Source organism: Equus quagga, chromosome 14, assembly GCF_021613505.1.
Source record: "Equus quagga isolate Etosha38 chromosome 14, UCLA_HA_Equagga_1.0, whole genome shotgun sequence".
In the NCBI taxonomy this organism is placed as follows: domain Eukaryota; kingdom Metazoa; phylum Chordata; class Mammalia; order Perissodactyla; family Equidae; genus Equus; species Equus quagga.
The window spans coordinates 91,554,159-91,574,100 of record NC_060280.1 but is presented as its reverse complement, the minus strand read 5'-3'; the positions used below and the strand labels follow the sequence as shown (position 1 = coordinate 91,574,100).

Genomic DNA, 19,942 nt, shown 5'->3' with positions numbered 1-19,942 from the left:
AAAAAAAGAAAAAATATGACCTGAGCCCATGAGTTAATTATATTATCATCAAGATGAGGGCAATCCTGTCCTTCCTAATGTGAGGTGAGAGGAAGCAAGCGCCCCATGGAGGAAGCATTTTTGAAAAAATAAAGTTGATTCTCAAGCTGATCAATTCTCTCGTCCAGAGGCAGGAAACTTTTTCCGTAAAGGGAAGAGAGTAAATTGTGTTCAGTTCTGAGAGCCAAACAATGGTCTGTGACATAGCTCTTCCCCCTGCTGTTGGGTGTAAAGGCAGCCACAGATCACAGGGAAAGACACCAGCATGGCTGTGCTCCAAAAAAACTTGATTTATGGACAGTGACATGTGCATTTCATGTAATTTTCATGGGTCACAAAATATTATTCTTTGGATTTTTTTCAACCATTTACAAAGTGTAAAAAGCATTCTTTTTTTTTTTTTTTTTGAGGAAGAGTAGCCCTGAGCTAACTACTGCCAATCCTCCTCTTTTTGTCGAGGAAGACTGGCCCTGAGCTAACATCCGTGTCCATCTTGTCTCTACTTTATACATGGGATGCCTACCACAGCGTGGCGTGCCAAGTGGTGCCATGTCTGCACCTGGGATCCAAACCGGCAAACCCCAGGCCGCTGAGAAGTGGAACATGCACACTTAACCACTGAGCCACCGGGCCAGCCCCCATGTAAAAAGCATTCTTAGTGGGCTGCACAAAAACAGCTGGTGGAACATGGGTGTGCGAGGAGTGACAGCATTAAAAATGGGAGAGTAGGGAACACCAGGGCTCCATTCCTCCACAAAAACCACGATTGAGTTGGCAAAAAAAATTGACAAAGTCAATTTCTGCAGGACTCTGAAATCTGGTCAAAAACTTACAGTAACCAGGGGGTCTGATATATAGGATAGGATATCCTAAAGGACCCACAAAATAAAAACCATTAGAGCTGCTAAAGGAAGTCAGCGTAATTGCAGAATACAAGATCAACATGCAAATATTAGGTGTATTTCCATCTCCTACCAAGGAGCAACTGAAAAGGAGATTTTAAAAATTCTGCTCATAATAGCATCCAAAAAATTAAACACTTAGGAATAAATTTGACCTAAGAGGCACAAGACTCGAACACTGAAAATTACAAAACATGACTGAAAAAAATTAGAAAGAAGACCTAAATAAGTGGAAAGTAATCCTGGTACAAGGATGAGAAGACATTATTTTTAAGGTGGTGATACTCTTCAAATCAATTTACAGATTCAACGTAATTGCCAACAAAATCTCAATGACTTTTTTGCCCCCAGAAATGGAAAAGCTGACCCTGAAGTTCATATGGAATTGCGAGAGAGACCAAATAGCCAAAAAGAATCTTGAAAAAGAAAAACAAAGTTGGGGTATTCACACTTCCCAATTTCAAAACTTCCAGCGCTACAATAATCAAAACAGTGGGGCATTGGCATCAGGAGAGACATGTGAGTCAATGGAACAGAATTTAGAGCCCAGAAATAAACCCTTATGTCTACGGTCAACTGATTTTGACATGACCATTCGATGAGGAAAGAGTCTCTTCAACAAGTGGTGCTGGGAAAACTGGATATACCCACATGCAAAAGAATGGCGTTGGATCCCTACCTCACGCCATATACAAAAATTAACTCAAAATAGATAGGAGACCTAAACGTAAGAGCTAAAACTATAAAACTCTTAGAAGAAAACATAGGGGTCCATCTTAATGACCTTATATTTAGCAATGGGTTCTTGGATAAGAACCCAAAAGCACAAGCTACAAGAGAAAAGAAAAAACAGATACATTGAACTTCATCAAATTAAAACCTGCCATGGATCAAAGGATGCTCTCAAGGCAATGACAAGATAACCCACAGACTGGGAGAATCCATTCACAAATCATGTATCTGATAAGAGTCTTGTACCCAGAATGTATAAAGAACTATTACAACTCACCAATAAGAAGACCAACAGTCCAATTTAAAAATGGGCAAAGGACCTAACGAGACGTTTCTCCAGAAAAGATATACAAACGGCTAATAAGCACATGAAAAGACGCTCAACCCTATCAGTCGTGAGGGAAATGCAAATCAAAACAGCAATAAGACACCACTTCACACCCACTAGGTTGACATAACTTTAAACAACAGAAAATCACCAGTGTCCGTGAGGATGTGGAGAAACTGGAACCCTCGCGCCTTGCTGTTGGGAATGTCAAATGGTGCAGCCGCTTTGGAAAACAGTTGGGCAGTTCCTCAAAAGGTCAATGGAATGACCATATGACCCAGTGATTCCAGGAGTGAGCCAAAGTCTTCGACAAGGACCAGCTACAGAATTTGCCCAGTGCAAAACGAAAATTGGGGCTTCCTTGTTCAAAATATGGGAAGAACTTCAAGATGGTGACAGTGAGCATGAAGCCAACTTTGGGGCCCTTGGAGTACACAGCCCTGAGCTACTGAACAAGTTTTCTGCCTTTGAGTCTGGCTGCTGGGAAGGGCTGACATGACCGGAACCCTCAAGTCATGGACTGGCCCTTCAAGGCTGCACATCTAAGGTCAACGTCAGGTTACGATCTCCCCACCCTGAGACGGTCAAGTAACGCAGGACACCGCCATGTTTTTGGCTAGGATTTCTCTCTTTTGCCCTTGATGCTCTAAGGGATGGGGGAGGCAGGGAGGGACGGGATATATGTCAAGTATTCTGGATTCTGATTCTAGTGTGACAGCTCCCACTTGCACGTACAAAGGAAATCGGTCTTTTGATCTCAGATCTCTCCCTTCCTTCACCATTTCCTTGAGTTTCTAAACAGTGCTGCTCAGAGAAAAAGATGTGTGCCCTTGTGTGCTGATGTCGGCATCTGGCTGAGTGGAAGTACTTAGTTAATATTGTTGAAAGGAAGCAAAAGAATGGATGGGTGGGTGGATGGATGGAACGATGGGTGGATGGATGGGTGGGTAGATGGGTGGATGGATGGGTGGATGGGTGGATGGATGGGTGGGTGGATGGAAGGTGGATGGGTGGGTGGGTGGATGGATGGGTGGATGGATGGGTGGGTGGGTGGGTGGATGGATGGGTGGGTGGGTGGATGGATGAGTGCATGGATGAATGTGGTCCTTTGCACTGGAAGGGCTCATTGGAAGGCTTGAGCATCAGGATGGCTGGGCTCAAAGCCAGTTTCCATCACTTACTAGCTGAGGTCTCTGGACAAGCCACTTAACCTCCCGGAGCCTCAGTTTCTGCATCTGAAAAATGGGATCATAATAGGAACGAGAGCTCCCTCACCGGGCTGGTGAGATGAATGAATGAATGACAAGTGAGGATGCTCAGCACAGGGGTGACACACAGTCATGGACACCAGTGAACTGCTGGGCGTTACTAAGACGTGCAAAAGAGAACAATAAGGAGACAAGTAAAGGGATGCTTGAAGGAGAGGTGGGGCTGTTCCTTTGTGTCTTTCCCTTCCCGCTTTTATCTCTGGATCTCGCTCAGCTTTTGCTCAAAGGAGGAGGGGCATGGCTGCTGTATTAAGGCCAGGTCATTTCAGAGCGGGGAGGTCAGAGGTCAGGCAAGCAGGCCAAGGATAGACCAGGGCATTCGGATGAGACCTTCTCCATCCTTCCAGCCGGCCCCAGGCAGCCAGGCAGGTGAGCAGGCTCCTGTGGGCATTTGAGGCCCCAGCACCTGAGGAGGAAGTGAGGATGCATGGGGAAGCGGGGAGGGTCCATGCTCACCCTCACAGATACGCGTGTCTTCATTGAGGTGGTAGCCGACTGGGCACTCGCACTGGAAGCTGCCGAAGGTGTTGACACAGTCGCCCCCCTGGCACAGCCCTGGGAGCTCCTGGCACTCGTTGATGTCTGTCAGGAAGCGAGGAGGCCGTCCTTGGAAGCTAAATCCGAGCAGAGGACTCGGGAGACACCCAAACCCTGCCCTGGGTTCTCCAGGGCCCTGGAGGAGCCTGTCCTGCTTCTTCAAGAACACCCAAGTGATGTCGGATATCTCGAGGGCTCAGGCCAGGGCTTATCTTGGAGGCTGCTTATCTCTGGGGTCAATGTCATCCTGAACTCACCCCCTTCCCCTTCATCTGATAGTCTCCATCCTCCCATGCATCCGTCCATCACATGGTTCCCTCTAGATGGGATTCTCCAATCTCATTGCACCTTGTGGACAGAAGGATGGATGGATGGATGGATGGATGGATGGATGGATGGATGGGTGGTTGAATGAACATGAAAAGAAGTGGATGAGCGAATAAGCAAGAGTGTGAATGGACAAGAAGATAGATGAGTAGATGGATGGATGGATAGATAGATGGATGAATAAATGGACGAGGATGGATGGATGGATGGGAGATGGATGGATAAATGGGTAAATGGATGAAGGGAGAAGGATGGGCGGATAGTGGATGGGTGGATAGAGGATGGAGGGGGATGGATGGATAGGTGACTAGGTGGATGCATGGATATAAAAAGTAGTGTCTGAGTAGATAATGGTCAATGGATGAGAAGACGGGTAGGTGAACGGATGGGTGGGGGGGCAGGTAGGTGAGTAGATGAATGGATGGATGGATGGGTAGATGAGCAGATGGATGGACGGATGGATGAGAGGATGGATGGGTGGATATGAAAAGTGGTGGATGGGTGAAAAAGCAAGTGAGTCAATGGATGAGAAGATAAATGAGTGTAGATGGATGAATGGATGGATGGGTAGATGAGTGGATGGATGGACGGATGGATGAGAGGATGGATGGGTGGATATGAAAAGTGGTGGATGGGTGAAAAAGCAAGTGAGTTAATGGATGAGAAGATAAATGAGTGTAGATGGATGAATGGATGGATGGGTAGATGAGTGGATGGATGGATGGATGTCCATGTATATGTGTGTGGAAGGAAGGAAGGGGAATGGAGGAGTGGGGAATGGATGGATGGATGGATGGAGGATGGACCAACAAACCAACATGTGGAAGAAGAGATGGTTGAAATAAGAGAGACAATTCACTCCAAACTAAGAGCACAATCTGGTCTTGCTTCCTGGCCTCCAGGCAGGAGGATCTGGGCGCCCCCAAAGCCACCCAAGTCTGCCCTCTGGTGAGGCAGGGAGGAGAGACAGGCCAGCCAGCGCGTGCACAGGTAGCTGGTCGGCCAGGAACTCACCTTCCAGGATGACAGTGACGGGGTTGGGCCTGAAGCCCTCGCCACCTGGGCACAGGGTTCTGTACTCAGCTGCAAGGAAAACGGGCTCTTATGTGGAGCTGGGGTGTGGGGTACTTGGGCACAGCCTGGGGGAAGCAGGGGAGGGGAGGTCCCCCAAGAAGGACTCAAGAGTGGGTCATGCATGCCTCCACTGCACCAACGACTCAGCCTTACCTCTTACCTCCTCAGCCTCTTGGGGCCCAGAGACCTCGGCCAAGCCTGAGGGTCCAGTATCTGTGTGTGTGAGCGTGTACCCCGGACATTCTCTCTCTCTCTCTCTCTCTCTCTCTCTCACACACACACACACACACACACACACACACACCTGAATAGGCGGACAGATGTCTCCCTGCCTCTTAGCTGAGGTCTTTGCCCATGCTGTTCCCACTGCCTCGCATACCCTTCCCCCTACTCTGCCTGAAAAACTCCTACTCACCCTTCAAAACCTCATTCAAGCACCCCTCGTCCTGGGAAGCCTTCCCTAACCCCTCCCTATCCATAGCTTTCTCCTGAGCCATCACTGCAGCTCAAACAAGCCCTTCAGATAGCTCTGCTCTCACAGTCTGGGGACCCTTGGTTTACGGGTGACGGACAGTGTGCAGGGGCCTTGTTCTATCCTTCTCTGGGTCCCCAGGCCCTAGCACACGGCACAGAGGAACTCTCGATGTTTGTTGACTGACTGAGTGAGCGACTGAGTATAAACACACAGAGAAGAATCTGAAGGGAGGGATGGCACAAGCAGACCTTGGAGAGAGGCCCAGCCAACAAAGTGCCAAGAATATGCTGTGTGACCCAGGACAAGGCCCTCCCCGTCTCCGGTTCCCAGCTTCCCTCCCTTAGCAGAGATGACCCCCTAAGCTCCAGGGAGGCCCAGACCACAGCTAGGTCTCTGTGGCTCAGGCCACAGTGCCCGCCTGCCCTAGGCCCGGCCCGGAGACTCACTGGTGTTGGCGGCCGGACACAGCTCGCAGGGGGTGCCCCAGGCCCGGCCCAGAGAGCAGCAGCAGGAGGCTCGGCTCACGCCAACCCCGATCTCAGCAGCGCAAGAAATGCCACCGTCCCCTCGGTCGTGCGTGTCCAGGAAACAGTTCCCGGCCCGGGTGTCTGAACAGGCAGAAAGGGATGGTTAACAAGTGGCAGAGAAGAAATGGGGTGTGTGTGTGTGTGTGTGTTTGCACCTCTGTGTGTGCAACTATGTGCACCTGTGTGTGTGACTGTGTAACTCTGCATGCATGTGTCCGTGTGCACGTGTGTGTGTGTGTGTGCATGCGCAGAGCAGAGAGCTGCGTCTCAACAGGTGACGGGACACCCACTCTGGCCGGGGCCCAGCAAAGATCCCACGGGCCAGGAGCAGGTGGATGCGAACAGACGGACAGGCCGGGGGGACCCAGACCACGGCCCCGTCCTGCTCCCTGACCCTGGAGCCCCAGCGGGAGGCAGGGGGGCACTCACCCACACAGCCCACCCCGCTGCGGCTCAGCTCGAAGTCCGGGGGACAGCTGCAGCGGTAGCTGCCGGGCGTGTTGACGCACAGGCCGTTGAAGCAGGTCACGGGGTCGGCACACTCGTTGACATCTGTTGGGGGGGGGAGCACGTCAGCAGGGGGCCCTCCCTCAGCCCCCATCTCCCCCCACCCCCCGCCTTCCTCCTGGATGCTGGATCCAGGGCTGTGGGCTGAGGCTCTGTCCTCCCCTGGGAAGAGCCTGGGGAACGGCGGCCCCCGCCTGACCCCTCCACTCCCTGCAGTGTTCACTTTGGCAGCGAAGTCTGCCCCTTGGAAGCGCTCCTTGTCCCGGGTCCGCGCAGCCAACGTTGAAAACCAACGTTTTCAAGGCGCCTGTTTGTACAAACAAAGTTTCGCCGGCACACGGCCACGTCCATTCATTCCCCTCGCGCCTGCGTCTGCTTTCGAGCTTCGACGGCAGAGCCGAGTGGTTGCAACAGAGGCTGTGTGACCCTCCCCCAAACTGAAAATATTTACTATCTGGCCCCATCCTGACAAAATCTGTGGACCCGTTTTAAACACACGGGCGCCAGACCATTTGGAGGGTCACGGGGGAGCACGATTTCATTCACTCGAGGCATTTCTTCAGAGGATGACAGATACCAGCTAAGAAGCTTAATGGGAACAGGAGCGCTATTGGAGATGGGGGTCAGACGAGGCCGCCCCGGGAGACAACAGTGGAGAAGAGATCTGAGTGACCTGTGCCCCCTCCCCGCCCCCACTCTCGCGTCCCCTTGCCCCCCTCTTCGCTGCCCCCTCACCTGTGCAGTTGCTGCCACTACGGTCCAGCTCGTAGCCCTCGTCGCAGACGCAGCGGAACATTCCAGGCAGGTTCTCACAGCTCCCAAACACACAGAGGTTCCCCAGGACACACTCGTTCACGTCTGTGGGGACCCCGGGTCAGCCTGCCCCGCCTGGCAGCCCGCTCTGGCCGCCCCCAGTGCCAGCGGGCTGCAGGGACCCGCCCACCCTGTCCCCCACCCTGGCAGCCCCAGGCCTCACCCTGGCAGGCCCGGTGGTCCTCCGTGGGGCTGAAGCCCATCTCGCATTCGCAGCGGTAGCCGCCGGGGACATTGAGACACTGCCCGTTCTCGCAGAGGTCCATGTCCTCCGCACATTCGTCTCTGTCTGAGGGGCCCCGAGAGGCAGAGTGGGGGCCAGCTGGCCAGGACGCCCAGGGCGGGCGGGGGGGTCCCCATCACTTGTACCCTTCACCGTCACCCAGGATCCCAGGGAGCAGGCAAGTAGCACTGAGAACTCGGACCCCGGCTCGGTGAGCAGGTGACCAAGTCAGGGCCAGGGGAAGGAGAGGGGACCTGGTCACTCAGGATCCATGGTGGAGGGAAGTCGGCAGGTGCTCCCCACGTCCAGCAGGCTCCACACATTCAGAGCCCGGGGCGGAGGACCACCCCCCGTGACTCTGAGCCTGGCCCCCGTGGGCTGAGGACACATGCTTTCAGCGTCCACAGAGCCGTGGGTGAACCGGTGCGAGTCGGGACGCCAACTGACCGCTGCAGCCACCTTGCAGTCCAATCCACGTGGCCGTCCCCTCGGGGCCCCTCCTGCCCTCCCCCCACCCCCCGACCTCACCTTCACAGGAGAAGCCGTCCCCGGCGAAACCCCAACGGCAGGCGCAGCGGTAGGAGCCGGGGACGTTCAGGCAGTCGGCTCTGGGGCTGCACCGGTGCTCCCGGAAGGCGCATTCGTCCAGATCTGCAGGAGACGGAGCCCAGGGACCCCCAGGTGTGTGCATTGGGGGGCTGCAGGGGGGAGGGCAGACCCTCCGATCTGGGGCCCCCGACCTCTGTCAGCTGCTCTGCCTGGACCTGCCGCCCCCGGGCACTCACCGTGGCACTCGAAGCCATCCCCCGCCCAGCCCGGCTGGCACCTGCAGGCGAAGCTCCCGGGGACGTTGAAGCAGGAGGCATGGCTGTCACAGCTGTGTCCCCCAAGCGCACATTCGTCCACGTCTGAGATGGGAGGGACCCAGTCACAGGTGGGGCAGGGCCAGGAGACAGGAGGAGGACACAGCAGCCCCGTGAGGCCTGGGCCTCGAAGAAATAGGGCTTTGGGGGCAGAGCGGGGACACTGAAGTGTAGTCGTAGGAGACAGAGCAGGGACCCCCCCCCCTTGGGGAGGGCTGGCCCAGAAATGTCCCCCCGCCTCCAGATGCTTCCACCTTCACCCAGAGCCCAAGAGGGAAACCTGAAAATCCAAGAGGCACGACCCCAGCAGCCCTCAGAAATGTCTTGAAATGGCAGCACGAGAGACTCAGGGCAGACGCTAAGAGTAACCGTCCTAAGGAACACGGCCCCCTCTCTCTACAGCAGGATTTCCAGTCCTCGGTCAGTCCTGCATCATCCTTCTGCTCTCTGCCCCATTTCTCCATCACCCAACTGAGCTATTGTGGACTGAACGGGTCTTCACACCGCCTCCTGTTTTCACTGACAATGTATTTTAAAAGAAAATTTCCGAACGACACCAACAGCCCCTGAGAAGCCCTGCATTTGACGCTCTGTGACGTGACACTTGATTCTGGTCCACGTTAAAATCACTGCTTAATTTTAGCAGGCAGAACAGTGTCCTCCAAAAACGCACGTTCGAGTCCTAACTCCCGGAACCTGGGAACGGGAACTTATTCAGAAATAGGATCTTTGTGGGTGTCACCAAGGGGAGAGGATGTCGCCCTGGATTACGGGGACCCTGCCCCAGGGACGGGGGTCCTTAGAAGCAGAGGGAAATCTGGACAGACACAGAGAAAACGTGATGTGATGACGAGACACGGAGACTGGAGTGACGCGTTTACGGACCAAGCATCACCAAGGACCGGGGTCCACCAGAGCCCGGGAGAGGGGCACGGAGCTCCCCCAGAGCCCCCAGGAAGACGGGCTTGATTTTGCACTTCTGGCTCCAGAACCGTTCTGGAGAGAGAATACATTTCTGTGGTTCTGAGCCACCTGGCTTGTGGTCACATCACGGCTGCCCTGGGAGGCTAAAAGGATAAGCGTTGAAATGCTGAAATGTTTGTCCCTGTGTCGCTGAAAATCATCAGGCTGCGGACCCTGGGGGCTCCAGAGCGGCCCCCGGAGGGCTGTGGGTTAAGAGGAGCCCGGGGCTCTGGACTGGGTCCTGTTCCTGATTGAACACAAGGCCCCACCCCTGGAATCTCTTGCTCTGCCCCGAGCGACGCGGCAGACCCCATGACCCCAGCTGGCCCCTCGGGGCCCCCTCGGCTCGCACCGCTGACCGCCGGCTCACCGGAGCAGCCCGTGGCCCCCTTCCTGATGACGTAACCCGGCTGACAGTGGCAGACAAAGGATCCCTTTGTGTTCTCGCAGGCCCCGTGGAGGCAGAAGTGGGGGTTCAGGTCACACTCGTTCACGTCTGTGGGGACAGAGACCGTGACGCCTGAGCACTCGGTGAGGGGATGACGGGAGAGGAGGCAGGTGAGGGGGGATGGGGTTGCACCAGCATCGCACCAGCTTTGGGGTTCTCTTGCCCGTCTCCAGGGCCGGGGAGCTCCCTCGGGCCCCAGCACTGGGCAGCTGCGTTATGCCAACATTTTACAGAGCATGCTCCATGGAACACACTGGGCCCGCGTTCCCCGAAGGATTTTATAGCCGAACACATTTAGAAAACTCTGAGTCAGACCAAGCTAACTGGATTTTTCTCCTGCAGACCTTTTCAGAGGTTTTATGCTGAGGAGGACCTGCAACAAGGGCATGGAGTTGGGAGCAGTCCCTATCTTCTCTGGTCCCGGGCCCGTAAGTGCTCGCTAAGACTTCTGCGATCTGGAGCTCTCCCAGCTGCCCTGGGCTGGACACGTCTCCTTGGCACCGAGTTACATTCTTCCTTCCTGGAACGTCCCTACTCTGCCCCTTGCTCTCTCCTGATGGGGCCCCCAGTATACATCGGCCACCTGGGCCACGTGAGGACCTGCTGCTGAGAGAGGATGATGATGACGGCCCCAGCAGCTCGGGGTCCCCAGTCAGGGCTCAGAGAACACGGTTCTGGGGGGCTTTCCCATCTCGCCCACCTTCCTCTGCGTGACGCCCCTTGGTCTGCAGCGATTTTCAAGTGCAGCCCTCGGAAGTGGGCACGAGCCTGTGTGTGCGTTGGGTATACAGTGAGTGTTCAATAAATGTGCTTCAAAGGAACGAGGTCCGGGCGCCCTGATGCTACAGATGAGACCCCATGGGCTTTGGCACCAGCTCAGGGCGTCGTGGCCACGAGCAGATCGCCGATCGCTATGGCAAAGCCTTGTTCCCCCGCCTGCCTGTGACGGGATGGGACCTGGGGCCTGTCTTGCACATGTGCCTCCTTGTGGGAGGCCTGGTGGCTGAGTTCCCACACTGTCTCCTCCACCCCACATCCCAGCTCCTCACCAACACACGTCCCCGCGTCCCGCGTGGCCACGAAGCCGTTGTAACACAGGCAGCGGTGTCCCCCGGGCACGTTGGTGCACTGGCCGCCCTCGCAGATATCCGGGTTCTCTTCGCACTCGTCCACGTCTGGGGGGCAGGGGGGCTGTGCTGTGGATGGGCCAGGCCAGAGGGGAGCCCAGGGACCCCGCACAGGCTTGGTGGCCGGCCTGGGTCTGGTTGGCTTAGCCGGGGCCGAGCCAGGGTGGGTCGGCAGACGCCTCCTGCTTCGGCACCCACCCACCTGCGCAGGCCCTCCCGTCGGGCATCAGCGAGTAGCCGGGCGCACAGCCGCACCGGTAGCTGCCCTCGGTGTTAACGCAGTGCACGTCACATCCGCCGTTCCCAGTGCCGCACTCGTTGACGTCTGCGGGGGCAGAGCAGCTGGGGAGAGGGTCCAGCGTGCGGCTGATCTGAGGGCAGGAGTGGGGCCGGGGGCCGGGGCCGGGGGCAGGTGCCTATGAGCCGCGGGGACCCCGTCTCACCCACGCAGCCCTGGCGGTCCGGGGTGCTCTGGAAGCCGGCGTGGCAGGAGCACTGGAAGGCGCCGATGACGTTGACGCAGTGGCCGTGGGGACACAGGCCATCCCTCAGGGAGCACTCGTCGATGTCTGGGGGGAGTGCACGGCTGGCGGGGGCCCGGCGAGAGCTGGTGGGCAAGGGGCCCCCAGCGAAGGGCGGGCTGGGCCCCGCCAGCCATCTGCTTGACCCTGAGACCCTCGGACACGTGCACACGCCGAGGCGCTCACATGACACACCCTGTGGGTGTGTCTACACACTCACGAACACACCCTCACACAGTCACCCTCTGTAAACACACATCCACACCGATATACACGTCCATGTGCATGTTCATAGGCTCACACACACATACCTCTCATGCCCGCTCACATGCAATCACGCTCAGTAGATACCATTCACAATCAAATGCACACTCACTGCCATGTGTACACTCACGTGGGTGCACAAATTCACCTCACACCTACTGACAGGTGCATATGCTTGCCCTTGTGTAAATACACAGCCAGATACACACTCACACTCTTGCACACTCATGCAGACTCACAAACAACCCTCGCATGCACGCACATGCAAACACAATTCCCCTCGACACACAGCCACACTCACACCCTTTAACACTCACAGATCCACAAACACACCCTCATACCCACTCACCCACAAACACACTCACCCACGTGCAAACACATATTTACACCCACACACTCTCACAGCTCATGCAGACTCACAAACACACACACAGGTACACTCACCCTTGTGGAGACACACATGTACACACTCACACAGGCTCGCATACAAGCACCCATCACACACTCACTGTGTGGGTAGACACAGTCACAGGTGCACTCACACTTTCTCATGCCCACACGCACATAAACACTCCCTCCATCTCACACCCACGCATAGTCACACTTTACACACACATGGACCCATCCTTGCACACTTGCTTTTCCATTTGCACATTCACACAAAACAGGCTCAAACACACGTTCCCAGTATCTCACTCAAACCGCTCACACTTGCTCCCCCACTTGCACACCCGGTTGCACGCTCACCCTCACAGGCTGTGCGCTGGGCCGTCAGTGCGTGTCCAGGGGGACACTGGCACTCGTAGCTCCCATCCGTGTTGGTACAGGTGCCGCCCCGGCACAGCCGCGGGTCCCGCGCACACTCATCCACGTCTGGGCGTGTGGGGAGAGAGCAGGTGTGCAGGTACTGAGCCAGGAGGGCACGATGGCTCCAGGAACTGCCTGTGGACCCCCCGGGGTGCCTGGAGGCTTGGGCTCAGGCAACCAGGGGAGCAGGGTTGGCGCTAGGAGGAGCAGAGACAAGTCATCCAGGGAGCGAGCTGCAATTATCAGGAGAATCGGGGCCACAAGACTGACACTCCTGGAGTCGCTGAAGGAGGCCCTCAGAAGCCCCCTCCCTGGTACCCGCATGGGACACAGCAGAAAGGCAAGGCCCAGCCCCATGGGGCATCAGCGCCAGAAGCAGGCGGCCTTGCCCCCCAGCTCACCACCCTCCTCGCACTCCAGCCTCCCATGCTTCCTTCTACCCCTCAGGCTCACCTCAGGGCCTTGGCACATGCTGTTCCCTCCACCTGGCCCTCTGCACAGCAGCTCCTTCTAGCCCTCAGGCTCACCCCAGGGCCTTTGCACGTGCTGCTCTCCCTCCAGGCTACTCTTTCAGCCCCTCTTCACCCCATTTACTCCCACTCTCTCAGCCACAACCTCAAGCCCCACAGAACAGGGTACATCCCGGGGGTCCACGCTCCCACCCCACCACGTGGCCCCTCTGAGTGCTTCTGACGGTGGCTGCTTCGCATTTCTCTGGGGATTTGTTTTATTAATTAGGTCACGAGCTCTGAAAGAAGGGCCCTCTGCTCCTGCCTTCTGCAGTCCCCTGAGCAGATACACGTGAAACGTTCACTGAGTGAATAAAACAAAGGACGAGGACAAGAGGCTCCTCTCTCCCAGGCCCTCGCGTCTCCTCCCGCCACACCCGCCTGGGAGAACTTGCCCAGATCGTGGTCCCCAGGTCTCCCTTCTGTCCCCCGGACCCAATGGCTGGCTGCCTTTGGGGACGACGCCACGTGGCGCCCACGCTCGCTGTGTCCCAGCTGGACTACAGCTCTGCCCATGCCTGCCCCCTCCGCCCGCATCCGTCACACCAACGTCCCCACCATCCCTCCGCTCGGCCAGGACCCTCGCGGCCCGGCCAGGCCGCCTACCCACGCAGCTCTTCATCAGCACGAAGCCACCCTCGTAGCCGGGGAAACACTCGCACTCGAAGCCGCCCGGGGTGTTGACACAGGCGCCCTGGCCACACAGGTCGGGGGAGATGCGACACTCGTCGATGTCTGTGGAGAGAGGGCACAGGGGCCGGGCCTCCCAGTCTGTAGACACACGGGGCCACGCGGGAGCCCCAGACGAGCACAGGGAATGCCCCCCCAGCCCGAGGCCCCTGTGCCAGCTTTGACAGCCAGGTCCCTGAGGCCCAGAGAGGGTGGCAACCTGCCCTGGGTCAGACAGCAGGCGGGCAGGACAAGAAGCGCCTACAAACTAGCCTTAACGCCATCCAATTGGTGGCCCCTAGCCCCACAGGTGCCCCCCCAAGAGGGAGAGTTGGGTACATACCTGTGCAGTTCCTCTCATGGGCGTCCAGGGCGAAGCCCCCTGCACAGGAGCAGCGGAAGCTGCCCACGGTGTTGCGGCAGGTGCCGTGCACGCAGAGGCCGGGGAACGCTTTGCATTCGTTCACATCTGCGGGGCGGGGCACGGGCTGTCACAGCAACCCAGCATCCCGGGGTCCTTCGCTTCTGGGCATCCGCACCTCTGACGGTGCGTGGTTTGCTGACTCTCAAACTCGCTTCCTGCCCCTGGGCCTTTGCCCATGCTGTGCCCTCTCCCCGTCCTCCAGGTTCCCGGAGCCCAGACACACCTTTATAGAAGGGCCGGCCAGACAGGAAGTCCCGGCTGGCAAAGCCCAGCCCCCGGGGACACAGGCTGGCGAACGCTGGGGACTCGGGCTCCGGGCAGGCCTCGCATGCGGACCCCCACGCGGCGCCCACGGAACAGCAGCAGAGATCCATCCGGTACTTGCCGGGCAGGGCGGCCCCACACACGTCCTCGTCCCAGTGCAGGAAACACGGCTCCAGGCGCACGTCTGTGTGGAGGGACAGTCACCAAGTCCCACCCACCCCTGCCACACGGTGCCCACCGCCACATGGGCTTTACGGCCTCCCTCAGCAGCACCCATCTGAAACATCCCCCTCGACAGGAAGACTGAGATGGGAGAGACTTCTTCATGCTGAGATTTGATGTCATCCAATAAATTTTTTTTTTTTTTTTGGTGAGGAAGATTGGCCCTGAGCTAACATCTGTTGCCCATCCTCCTCTATTTTATATGTGGGACGCCGCCACAGCATGCCTTGATGAGCGGTGTGTAGGTCCACGCCCAGGATCCAAACCTGCGAACCCCAGGCAGCCAAAGCAGAGCGCATGAACTTAATCACTGTGCCACTGGGCTGGCCCCCAACAACTCTGTTTTAATGATAATAACTCGCACTGTGAGGGAGCTTGCTAGGTACTGGGTGCTGCTCTAAGCATATCAATCATCGAATCCTCAAAATCACCCCGAGACGAAAACACTATTATCGTGCCCATTTTACAGGCAAGAAAACAGAGGCACAGAAGGATCAGGCAGCTTGCCCGAGACCATACAGTCAGTAGGAGGTGGAGCCGGGTTCAAACCAGGCCACCCGGCTCCAGCATCTGTGTGTTTAATCTGTGAACAGGACCATCTGAGAGCAGACAAACTGTCCTGAACGCCAGACACGAGGGGCTAAGACAGGGGCCAGTAGCCACAGCCTGGGGGCCGGCTGCCTGTCTTTGTAAGTAAAGTTTTATTGACACACAGCTGTGTCCCTTTGTCTCCGTAGTGCCTGTGGCTGCTTTTGCGCTACACGCTGGGGCTGAGTAGCTGCTACAGAGTCCACGCAGCCCACAGAGCCAAAAATACTTATTCTCTGCCCCTTTGCAGAAAAGTGTGCTGACCCCTCGTCCAGGACAACTTTTTCTCTTTGCAAAAGAAACATATGCTTAAGTGGGTCCACTGGAGGATGAGACCCCCTTACAGAATCTTTGGGGGAAATTGGAAGTGCTGAGACACTCACTGGGGTCCTTCTTGGGGTCTCTTGGGCCCAGTGCCTCTGTCCAGGGCTAATGGTCACATTGGACTAGCGCAAGCCAGAGTTCGCATCTCTGCACGTCACCCGGCCCTGAATTCAGCAGAGGTGGGTCCTGCAAGGCAAGGCTGTTTTCTCTTTCCTCAGTGACCTTCCTTCCTTACTCGCATTTTGGGGTCACTGAGAAGACCCGCTGTGCAGCTGAAACTCAGTTTAGAAGAAGATCAGAGTCGAGAAGTGTCATTGGCCCGCCTGCCTTACGGGTGACCAGCCCCGAGATGCCGACGAGCAGGCTACTAATGGGTCGGTGTGACTACAGAAGGGAAAACTGATAGAACCCGGAGCCCTGTCTGCTGGCCGACACGTGCTTTTGGCTAAGAAACTTCCGGTTCAAGATGTTGATGGGGCAAAGCCAAGAAACTCTCATCCAGGGGGAAAAATCTCAGAGCCTTTGAGCTGGACGTGAGCCATGTGGGGAGAGTGTTTGAGCCATGGATGCTGAGGGAGGTGGACGGTCCCAGAGGACTCCCTGGGTCCCTCGTGTTCCTGGAAAGGGTCTCCAGTCGCTGGGCGTGGAGACAGTGAAAGCAGGGCAGATGGCCCTGCATGGGGACCCCGCACGGACTCACCCACGCACAGCCGGCCTGTGGTGTCCAGCGTCAGGCCCTGGGGACACTCGCAGCGGAAGGAGCCGGCGGTGTTGAGGCAACGCCCATTGAGACAGACACCGGGGAAGACCTCGCACTCGTTCACATCTGGGTAGTAGCAGACAAGGGGAGAGATGAGTGCTGGGGGCTCCCAGGAGCTGGGAACTCCGGACCCAAGCTGTCCTTGGGGAGGTGGCAGGGCACAGTGCCAGCCTCAGGAGCTGGGGCATTGTGGGGAAGATCAGGGTACCAGGATGGGGAGTCTCTCTCCATCTCAAAGGATTTCAGGGAGGGACCCCAGGCAGCTCCCCTGACACCCACCCGCCCACGTGCAGCTCGAGGGGGACGGCGACGGGGGAATTACCTTCACACGCGAGCCCCTTCATGCGGGCAAAGCCGCGGGCACAGGCGGGGTCTGCGGTTAGAAGAACCAGGACGAGGAGAGGAATCGCTCCCTCCATCCAGACTTGGGGGACCTCTTCCACCCCAATTCTCTGAAGGGCACCCCAGCGGGCACCGTGGCCGTGCCTGGGAGACCCCCAGGAGCCCATCAGGGGCATTACCCATCTCGCAGCGTCCACAGGGGCTCCCCCAGGCGGCCCCGAGGGTGGCGCAGCACGCAGACCGCAAGGTGGCTCCGAGCAGGTTCGCCTCGCAGCGGCCATCCTGGACCTTCAGCCAGCAGGTGCCCTTGGTGCTGTCTGGGGACAGAGGGCACCTGGCTCACCTGCCAGCCGCACAGCTGCAAACCAACCCACGGAGGCCCAGCCTCCCCCACCGGGGGGGGTACACAGCGCTGGGCAGCAGGGCCCCTGGACCCCTGTGAGATCAGGGACCTCTCACCTAGGCACACGGTGCCGGAGGGCCCCAGCCGGCTGCCAGGGGCACATTCGCAGGAGTAGGAGCCGGCCAGGTTCTGGCACATGCCATTCACACACGGGTTGGACAGGCACTCATCGATGTCTGCGAGGACAGCCCCCACTGGGCCCTGACCTGCGGGAGGGCGAGCCCCACCCGGCCAGGGCCCCCTGCTCCCCCCGGGGCTGCCAGAGCCCAGCGAAGGGTGGTACAAGCGTGTCCAAGCACGTGCGTGCACAGACAGGGCGTGTGCATGCATAGAAATGGGATGTGCAGGCACGCATGCATTTGCAGTGAATCGCGTTGTTCACCCCTGCAAGCACGTTGACACACGTGCTCCTGGGAGCGTGCACATGTGAAAAGCACAGAGGGACAGACGCAGTGGGGAATGGCAACCCTCAAGGGTCGGTCATGGAGAAGATAGGACAAGAGTGAGAAGTAGGAAGGAAAACAGAGGACAGAGGCCTGGACATGGCTGGGGTCAGCTGGGGAAGTGAGGAGCAGGCGGCTGCAGAGGGTGAACAGGACAGGGTCTGAGAAGGGACACGTGGGGGGCTCTGGTGACCTTGGGGACAGAGGACGGTGCTGTGGAAAGCTTTGGCTGTCAGGGGAGGCGGGAAAGAAGATGCAGGCCGGGGAGGTGGGGTCAAGCGTGTGTGCGTGTGAGTGCGTGTGTCCGTGAGTGTGGAAGGGGCTGCAGGACAGGCAAGGTCTTTGCCACCAAGGATATGTGGGCAACAGCAGGCACACGTGCTTGAGCAAGGATGGGCACATCTTCTGTGGATGTGAGCACCTATGTGTGAGCGTGCGTGAGTGCACAGGTGTGTAGGTCTGTGAGGGTGTGTGTGACTGTGAGCCTAAGTGTGTGTGAGAGAATGTGGACACACACTCTTCGAGAAGGCGCATGTGAGTGTGTGTGACTGTGTGGGAGTGTCTTCGAGTGTGACTGTGGGTGTTTACGTGTATTTTGAGTGAGTACTGGTGTGTGGAACTGAGTGATCTCATGCACACGTGTGAACATCTGAGTGCATGCATAAGGGTGCACCTTTGAGGATATAACTGTGTGTGGCTGTGAAGACAAGTGTGTAAAGTGTCAGAATAAGTGTGTGTGTGAATGGGGGCATCTCTGGGTTTGAGTGTGCATACCCATGAGTGTGTATAACTGTATGAGACAGAAGATGAATGTATGTATGTCCTCGGGTGTGTGGGAGTGTGAATGTGTGACAGTGAGTACACATGCGTCTTTCAGCATACATACATCTGTGTGTGTACCCACCACACGTGTGTCTGAGTGTGTACCTGTGTGTGTACAGAGCTCCAGAGTGTGTGCCTGCACGTGTGCGCATCTGTGCATGTACACGCCACACGCAGTGTGTGTAGCCATCTGTGTGTGTCTGTGCATGTCCACGTCACATGCAGCGTGTGTAGCCATCTGTGTGTGTGTGTCCGTGTGCGTCCACAGGGCACACAGCGTGCTGGGATCCCGTACCTTCGCAGGTCTCAGTGTCCTGCCGGAGGCTGAAGCCCTGGGGACAGGAGCAGCTGTAGCTGCCAGGGCTGTTCCGGCACCAGCCATTGTCACACAGGAGGCTGTTGAGGGCACACTCGTCCACGTCTGCAGGGCGGGGCGGAAGAGCGGGGTGAGGGGTCCGTGCACGGAGGCTCCCCGGGACACCCGCCTGCCCGCGGGGCACACGCACCCCTGCACTCCTTGCCGGCCTCGCCCGCCTCATAGCCCAGGTTGCAGACACAGCGGTAGCCGCCCCGCAGGTTCTCGCATATGCCGTTGGCACAGATGTCAGGGTCGAGGGCACACTCGTTGATGTCTGCAGCGGGCAGAGGGCATCAGCAGCCGCCCTGGCTCACCAGGGGTCTCCAGAAGCCACGTGTCCCTGGGGCTGAAGCTCCAGCCCAGACCCCGCCTCCTCTCACTCTAGAACAGGATTTCTCAGCACTGGGGCCATTTGAACCTGGAACATTCTCTGCTGGGGGGGGGGGGGGGGGCGTCCTGGGCTCGGTAGGATTCCAAGCAGCAACCCTGACCTCCACCCATGAGACGCCACCGGCATGCTCTCCGATATTTCTCCAGAAATTGCCAAATGTCCCCTGGGGGCAAAACTGTCCCCAGTTTGGAACCCACAGACCAGACATTTGCACAGCAGCAATATAATAAAAATAAAGGAAGTCCCAACTGTTAACTTCACAGGAGGCTTACTGGCTGGTGCCAAGCACGCTGACTCCTCCGACCCTCACGCCACCCCTGAAATGGGTCCTGTTATTATCCTCACTTTACAGACACAGAAACTGAGGCACAGAGAGGGGAAGTAACTCGTCTGAGGTTATTCAATCAGTAAAGGGCAGGGGTGGGAGCTGAACCCGGGCATGTGCCTCCAGAATCTGTGCCTTTAACTTGGGCGGGGGGGAAGGGGGAGGACACCTATCCTGCAATGGGAAACAACCGCATCTTAAATCCTTTTATTTCCGCTCAGGCAGAAAGGCTGTTTCAGGAAGGAATGTGTGTGTGGGGGTGTGTGCACGTGTGTGTGTGTGTGTTTGATCAGCAAACAAGTGAAAAAAGACACACATGCAGGGAATTTCCTTCCCCCTCAAGTTGCAACGGT

General features: G+C 57.2%; 1 protein-coding gene across 1 annotated transcript in view; it reads right to left on the bottom strand.

Annotated features, from left to right (window-relative positions):
• Positions 1-19,942, bottom strand: part of FBN3 (fibrillin 3) — a 60,442-nt gene that overhangs the window by 27,921 nt on the left and 12,579 nt on the right. The window contains exons 17-38 of the mRNA XM_046638311.1: positions 19,022-19,147; positions 18,811-18,936; positions 17,307-17,426; positions 17,027-17,164; positions 16,828-16,878; positions 16,446-16,571; positions 14,571-14,795; positions 14,267-14,392; positions 13,861-13,989; positions 12,686-12,811; positions 11,597-11,722; positions 11,356-11,478; positions 11,076-11,201; positions 9,949-10,074; positions 8,538-8,660; positions 8,281-8,403; positions 7,693-7,818; positions 7,452-7,574; positions 6,639-6,761; positions 6,129-6,290; positions 5,148-5,216; positions 3,726-3,851 (exon numbers count right to left, since the gene is read on the bottom strand). Of these exons, the coding sequence (XP_046494267.1) occupies positions 3,726-3,851; positions 5,148-5,216; positions 6,129-6,290; positions 6,639-6,761; positions 7,452-7,574; positions 7,693-7,818; positions 8,281-8,403; positions 8,538-8,660; positions 9,949-10,074; positions 11,076-11,201; positions 11,356-11,478; positions 11,597-11,722; positions 12,686-12,811; positions 13,861-13,989; positions 14,267-14,392; positions 14,571-14,795; positions 16,446-16,571; positions 16,828-16,878; positions 17,027-17,164; positions 17,307-17,426; positions 18,811-18,936; positions 19,022-19,147 (2,769 nt within the window). The remainder of the gene's footprint in view (positions 1-3,725; positions 3,852-5,147; positions 5,217-6,128; positions 6,291-6,638; positions 6,762-7,451; positions 7,575-7,692; positions 7,819-8,280; positions 8,404-8,537; positions 8,661-9,948; positions 10,075-11,075; positions 11,202-11,355; positions 11,479-11,596; positions 11,723-12,685; positions 12,812-13,860; positions 13,990-14,266; positions 14,393-14,570; positions 14,796-16,445; positions 16,572-16,827; positions 16,879-17,026; positions 17,165-17,306; positions 17,427-18,810; positions 18,937-19,021; positions 19,148-19,942) is intronic.